Here is a 6,819-nt window from a genome sequence, read left to right as displayed (position 1 = left end):
AAATCCCACCTGAGATAACTTGATTAGAATGCCTTTTAAATACGATCAACTCTGGCTCTCCCAGACAGGCAGAAAAGCACCTGGCCAATGACTTCTGGGCTTCCCTTCTGGGAGATTCACCCTCATCTTGCAGGAAACCCTTGCAGATGATAGGTATCCATCACCTAGCCCCTGTACTGTGTTCAACCGCACCGAGACAAGAGCGCGGGACGATTTCCTTCTACTCCTGCCCCAGGTGGAGACTCTTCTCTGTTCATCCACTATCCAAAAGGAACTGCTGAGCAGTCGTCCATTCCAGGCCTTTCTCTCATCCTCTGAGAATCTGGCTCTGGCACCACCCAGCTTCAATAGAATTACCTCCCCCAGAAGGAACTGCAGTTTCCCAAAGCCCAAAAGGCCCTGGCTCAGGGCATATACACTCGACTGCTGTCATCTAGAGCCCCAAACCCTCATCCATGTTTTATTTTCCTCTAGTTCTTAGAGGACATGGCACCACCTTAATTTTAGGATTGTAGCCCCTAGACTTCACCACCCTATGGCAAAGGGGTGGGTCTGGCTTACCTAGCATCTCTACTACTAACCCGGGGTGTTCCGAATAACAGATGCTCAGTGCATGTTTGAAGAAAAAATGAGCCAGTGAACAGGAAAAATTATTCTTTCAATTTTTATTTCTCTTACATGCTCAAAGAAGCCAAGCAAATCCAGGTATACATGTATATCTTTTAATTTTACAGGAGAGAGAAAGAGGTATAAGGCAAGAATTAACTACATTTTCATTTCACTATTTCTTTATGAGCTCTATTTTGCTGCTAAGTTCAAGTTTCAAAAAAAATTATTAATTTCCCTGCTATGTTATCTTGTCCCAATTCACAAAATAACAGGGATTTCCCCATGTGACTCAAAAGCAAGAATCTTACTCCTAAATAACATAAACAGCAATATGTGTGACTACTGTCATTCATTAACTTCGATGGTGAAGTTCATTAAACTGACCATTAAAAGAACATTTGAACAATTCCAAAAGGGAGCAAGGATAAATCTCCAAATCACCCAATAGACAAGGAACCCAGAGATGACATACAGTGTGCTCACTTCCACCCACTGCCACTGAGAACACTGATTGCTCTCTTCAAACACAGAGTGAAGAATGGGCCTCATGTCACACGGGGCAGGGCAGCTGCTGGATGGGGCCCTGACCCCACAAACTTTGGCCCTGGCTGCGGCTGGTGCTCAGACTCCCTCTTGCTCCTCTCCCAAAACCTCTTCATAAAGGGATGGGTAGCAAATGGGCTCTCTTCCATTGACCATGACCAAATAATTTATGACCTTCTCATAGCTGGTTTCAGTGTGGGCCTTGGAACCCCACAGGAACTCGTAGCGCGCAGGATCACTGCCGGGCACCTGCCGGTACTCCAGGTAGTTTTCCTGCACCCAATCTTGGGTGAGCAGCTTCCTGGGCTCCCCATAGAAAATGTGCTCCTTCCCAACATACACCCCCATCACACTCAACGCTTCCCAGATAACCTCTTCAGGGGCGCAGTTGTCTTTGGTTAGGATCACACCCAGGATAATGATCAGGAGGGCGGCCTTGGGCATGCTATGACCATCACCCAGCATGCTATCGCACGAGAGGCCAAGAGCAGTGACAAGGATGTAGGAGTGGCCGGCGGGGTCCACCTCCTTCACATCGGTGCCAAAGATCAGCTGCATGAACTCGGAGGCTTTGCCGAAGATCACAGGAAAGTAGTGCTTGTAATTTTTGATGACGCTCTCCAGCATTTCTGCCTTTGTGACCGGCTCCTTGACTCGATATTTGTGGAGCAGGAAATGAACCAACTCAGCCACCTTCAATTTCAGTGCTTCTTGGAACATGAACTCCAGCTGAGCTGGGTCGACCGAGGGGCTTGGCTCTTCCTCTTCTTGACTGCTGGAGCCCTCATCGAATTGGCTCCATAAAGTGTAGTAGACGGAAGTGGAGGAGGAAGCGCCTCCCTGAGGACTCTGGGGAGGACTTGATGACCCAGCAGCAGACACCTCCTCCTCCTCCTTGCTGTCAGAGGAGGAGGTAGTCTCCTGCTCCTCGCCTGTGGGTTCCTGTGCACCCATCAGGCCCAAGTCCTCTCCTTGGGCTTCAAGGTCTTCATCAGGCTTGCAGTGCGGACTCCTCTGCTCGAGAGACATGATGACTCTGGTCAGGGCAGCAGTCAGGAGCGTGGGCAGGAGCTGGGCGATGGAGACCCACAGGCCTGGGGAGAGAGGGAGTGTGTGAGAGACTTCAGCTGAGAACCGAACCTTGGAGGTTCTAACAAAGGCTGACTTACAGGTCTTCGTCAGTGCTGCTCTGGGGCCTCTTGGGGCTCCTGTCCTCCTGGTCAGCCTGTCCCCTGAGAACCTGAAAGAGGAAGTGAGAGGGCTACTCAGCGTGCAGCTAGCCTGCAGAGATCAAGGCTCTATGAGCGACAGTAGGGGGAACGGGGCCAGGTGCTATGGGGTCCCATGTGTGCTGGGGCAGGTGGGGCCCTTGGTGCACATTCAGGGTGAACACTTCACCTTCACTGCTGACACTGCCTGGGTCTCCTCTGCTCTGCGACCTGAGGACACTGTCTCAGACCAAGGCCTGCCTGCTTCCTGGAGCTCCTGGAAGAGGAATCGAGGGGCCCTTAGGCTGCAGACTGCAGGCAGAGCCCCGGTCCCTCAGTGCTGTCAAGAGGGCGGGCTGGACACTCTTGAGTTCTACACACTTTTGGGGTGGATGGTCCCCTCTGCGCTCACTCAGGGCCCTGACCTTTCTCCTGGCATGGACTGGACTCTACTCCTCTACTTGCCTGAGAGTCTCTCAGATCAAGAGCTCACATCCCTGATATGAAACAGAAGGACATGCCCCAACCAACATCTGCCCACACCTGCCCAGGGTTTCCTCGGAAGTACAGTAAGAGATGTCCAAATTCAATGGGGTCCATGTGTCCTGGGGTGAGGATACTGCCTGGTCCTCACCTTGATGCCTGCAGGGTCTGGAACCCTCCCTCTGTTGACCTGAGGCCCTATCTCCAGGAGACACCTGAAGAGGAAGTGAGGGGAGTCCATCCACCCAGCGGCTTCCCTCAGCTGACACAAGGGGCAGGGTGGGGCTAGGTCCTCTGTGTTTGGTGAGTGGGGTCCCCTCAGTCTGCACCTGGACTCCTGGCAGGGCCTGGGACCCTCCCTCTGCTGACGTGAGTGCAGCCCCCTCAGACCAAGGCCAGCCCTCCCTGACACCAGTGATCCCAGGATAAAGGAGGGACCTCAGCAGACAGCCCTGTCTGGGCTCTCTGAGGTGACAGTAGGGGCAGGGCTAACTCTCTTGATCTGAGAGTTTCTCTGGCCTGGAGGTACCCTCGATCCTCCCTTAGGTTCCTCACCTGGACTGCTCTCCAATCCTGGGACCACTGTGTCTGTCGAACACAGGGCCTCCCTGTTTTGTCCACACACCCTCTGAGAACAAAGTCCTCACCTCCCTGAGACCCAGAAACAGAGGTGAGGAGGCCCCACATCTGTCACCCCTGCGTGGGGTGTCCGGGGCTGACCCCACCAGCTGAACCCTTCAGGTATGAGGTGGGTGTTCCAAAGTCCTCCTGTGGGTTATTCATCTTTACTCCTGCTGGGGCTTCCACTTCCTCGACCCTCAAACCCTTGAGATGAGCAGACATCTCCCTTTACACCAACGCCTCATCCCCCTGAGGGTTCCTCAACTTCCTGCCGTGGTACAAATGAGCTTGCCACTTAGCACCATCCTTGATCAGGCCCCCCCCACCCCGCCCCCAGATCTAAGAACAGAGTTCACCTAGACTCTGTGGGGTGGCTTCTTTCTGCGTTGGGGGTACCTCCATTCCTCATGAAGGGGGCACACCTTGGGTCCTGCTGATCCTGGGAGTCCTCCTTCTACTGACCAGGTGTGGAGCCCTCTGTTGAATCTCTCAGTGCCCCCTGGGATCAAGGTACTCACCTCCCTGAGACCGCTCACCCCCAGTCACGTGGGAGAAATGAGAGCATGCCTCATGCCATTCCTGCCTGGGGCCACCTGGGGCTGAGAACAGGTGACACCAGTGTCTGTGAGGTCCTTTCTTTTTTGAGAGCGTGGAGGTACCTTCTTACCTTCAGTCCTCACCAAACTTCCTCCCCGTCACTCCTGGAAGACCCTGGATTCCACCCTGTGCTGACCAGGTGTGGCTCCCTCTGCTGAGCTGAGGAAACCCCTCGGACCAAGGCCCCCACCTCCCTGAGACCCGGGAGGCAGAAGTGAGGGGCCACCTCATGGTCACTCACGCATGAGATACCCAAGGCTGACCAAAGGAGCAGGTTCCAGGGGGCCTCGTCGGTCTGGGTGTCCTCTAGGTATTCGTATTTGCTTCTGACAGAATCTGGCCCCTTCCATTTTGCTGAACCAGAGATGAGTCTCGCAGACCAAGGCCAATTTCTCCCTTAGACCCTCTTTGAGAAAGTGTGTGTTGGGGGTGGAGGGGGCACTTCCCTTCCTCACCGTCCTGCCTGGGGCCTCCCAAGACTGACGGCAGGGGCAGGTTTCCTAGGTCTGGGATGAGAGGTCTGGTGAATCCTTCCTCAGGCCTCTGGGACTCCTCCTTCTGCTCACCTGAGGCCCCACTCCTCATACCACAGCCCTGTTCCCATTGACACCCGATCCCACCAGCCACAATGCACCACATGCGGCCACCGTGCCCGGGATCGCCCAGGCCAAGATCCCCACTGAGCTGGACTCCGGGGTCGCCTCTGTCCTCCGTCTTGTTCCTTCCCTGGTCTCCTAGAGGGCTGGGCCCCACCCCTCTGTGGACCTGAGTCTCTATCTGTCGGATTCCCGAGGCTGAATGAGGAGGGGCCTCGGTCTCAGATAGGGGCGGGGTGGGCCCCTTGTCCTGGGGTATTGGGTCCCCTCAGGCCTCCCTTGTCTCCCAGCAGGACCTGGGCCCTCCCTCTGTTCTCCCGCGGCCATGATACCGATACCAAGCCCCTTCCCTCGCTCAGCCCAGGATGCAGATATCAGGATCCGCTTGCCTGACCGCCATGCCCGGAACTTCCCAGGGTCGACTGCAGGGGCAGTGACTCCCTCTATGGGGCCTCAGCCCTCCCTCAGGGTCCTGGCCCTGATGCCTGGCAGAGCCTGGCCCCTGCCCTCTCTTAACCAGTCCTGCCCTGGTCACACCAAGCTCTGACCCAGAGTCCCCTGGGGCTTAAGCGGTGGGGTGACGAAGGGTGGCCCACAGCCTGAGAAGTCCGCCCCCGGGGTGGTTCAGGGCTGGCGGCAGGGGTGGTGCTGGATTATTTGGGGCCCTCTATCTGGGGTGGGGGCGTCCTCAGTCCTCCCTCAGCGTCTCATCTTGCCTCCTCACAGAGCCTGGGCCCGCTTCCCTCTGCCGATCTTCAGCCACCACTCAGAACCAAGCCCTTGCTACTCTCTGACCCCCAGTGCGCAAGTCAGAGGCCTTACATCCGGGCACCCGGAGGTTCCCTGGGTTGACAGCAGGAGCCGAACCGGATTCTGCCACGGGAGACTTGGGGGTGGGGTGGAGTGGGGGGGGGGGGGCGGTGAGGATGGAGGTGGGGAACCTGAGGCTGTAGGTCATGCTGGTGGTGGCTGGGTTAGGGGTGTGGAGGCGTTCAGCCCTCCCTCAGGGTTCTGACCTTGATGCCAGTCAGAGCCTGGGCCCAGCCTGATAAGCCCGACCCCGCGGGGTGGTCCAGGGCTGGCGCAGGGGTGGCGCTGTATTATTTGGGGTCCTCTATCTGGGGCGGGGGAGTCTTGAGTCCTCCCTCAGGGTCTCACCTTGCCTCCTCACAGAGCCTGGGCCCGCTTCCCTCCGCCGATATCGACCCGCCCCTCACAGCGAGGCCCCCGCTACTCTCTGACCCCCAGTGTGGGAGTCACTGGCCTTACATCCGGGCACCTGGGGCTTCCCTGGGTTGACAACAGGGGCGGAACCAGATTCTTCCGCGGGAGAGTTTGGGGTGGGGTGGGGCGTAGAGTGGAGCTGAGGATGGGGCTGGGGAACCTGGGGCTGTAGGTCATGGTTGGGTTGGGGGGGCCCAGCCCTCCCTCAGGGTCCTGACCTTGATGCCCGGCAGAGCCTGGGCCCTGCCCTCTCCTAACCAGCCCTGCCCTGGTCACACCAAGCTCTCACTCCAGAGTGCCCAGCAGCTTGAGCGGCGGAGGGAGGGGGTCGGCCCAGCCTCACAAGTCAGCCCCAGATCGGCCCCCCGGGTGGTCCAGGGCTGGGAGCAGAGACGGCACTTGGTTCTTTCGGGTCCTCTATCTGGGGTGGGGGCATTCTCAGTCTTCCCTCAGCACCTCACCTTGACTCCTCACAGAGCCTCGGCCCGCTTCCCTCCACCGGTATCAAGCCGCCCCTCAGAAGGAGGCCTCTCCCTTCTCTCTGACCCCCAGTGCGTGCGTCAGTGACGTCACATCCGGCCCCCAAGCCTGGGGCTTCCCTGGGTTGCCAGTAGGGGCTGAACCGGGTTCTGGCGGAGTAGGGGTGGGGATGGGGATAGGGGCCCTCAGTCATCCCTCAGGGGGTCCTGACCTTGATGCCTGGGTCTCGATCCCCATTCTCTGCCCATTGGGTCTGCTCCTCTGGGACCAAGTCTCTGACTCCCAGTCACATGAGGTGGCAGTGAGGGGAGGGGTGTGGTCGGGGTGACAACATTGCCAGGGTCTTCCAGGGCTGACAGGAAGGGCTGAGCTGGATTCTGTGGCCCCTCTATGTGGGGAGGGTGGACCTTCAGTCCCCTCTCAGGAGGGTTCTCCTCCTGGCTCCTGGCTCTTTGATG

At 57.5% G+C, this 6,819-nt stretch overlaps 1 protein-coding gene across 7 annotated transcripts; it reads right to left on the bottom strand.

The window, feature by feature from the left end:
• Positions 1–663: 663 nt before the first annotated feature.
• MAGEA9 (MAGE family member A9) lies at positions 664–6,446 on the bottom strand. 7 transcript variants are annotated; one of them, XM_055375992.2, is made up of 5 exons: positions 6,343–6,420; positions 3,983–4,063; positions 2,551–2,637; positions 2,322–2,392; positions 664–2,246 (listed from the first exon to the last, which is right to left on the bottom strand). In XM_055375992.2, exon 5 carries the CDS (start codon positions 2,179–2,181, stop codon positions 1,231–1,233), a length of 951 nt encoding a protein of 316 aa, XP_055231967.1. In that variant the 5' UTR covers positions 2,182–2,246; positions 2,322–2,392; positions 2,551–2,637; positions 3,983–4,063; positions 6,343–6,420; the 3' UTR covers positions 664–1,230. The 7 variants fall into 7 exon arrangements, with proteins under 7 accessions (XP_055231967.1, XP_004065033.1, XP_004065034.1 ...); XM_004064985.4 differs by lacking the exon at positions 3,983–4,063 and having other exon boundaries at positions 6,343–6,446; XM_004064986.4 differs by lacking the exons at positions 3,983–4,063; positions 6,343–6,420 and adding an exon at positions 5,816–5,934.
• Positions 6,447–6,819: the final 373 nt, after the last annotated feature.

Source organism: Gorilla gorilla, chromosome X (genome assembly GCF_029281585.2).
Source record: "Gorilla gorilla gorilla isolate KB3781 chromosome X, NHGRI_mGorGor1-v2.1_pri, whole genome shotgun sequence".
NCBI lineage: Eukaryota > Metazoa > Chordata > Mammalia > Primates > Hominidae > Gorilla > Gorilla gorilla.
This window is presented reverse-complemented; position numbering and strand designations above follow the sequence as displayed.

Coding starts and splice junctions, on each gene's coding strand:
- MAGEA9 (XM_004064985.4), bottom strand. CDS start 2,181: ATGTCTCTCGAGCAGAGGAGTCCGCACTGCAAGCCTGATGAAGACCTT.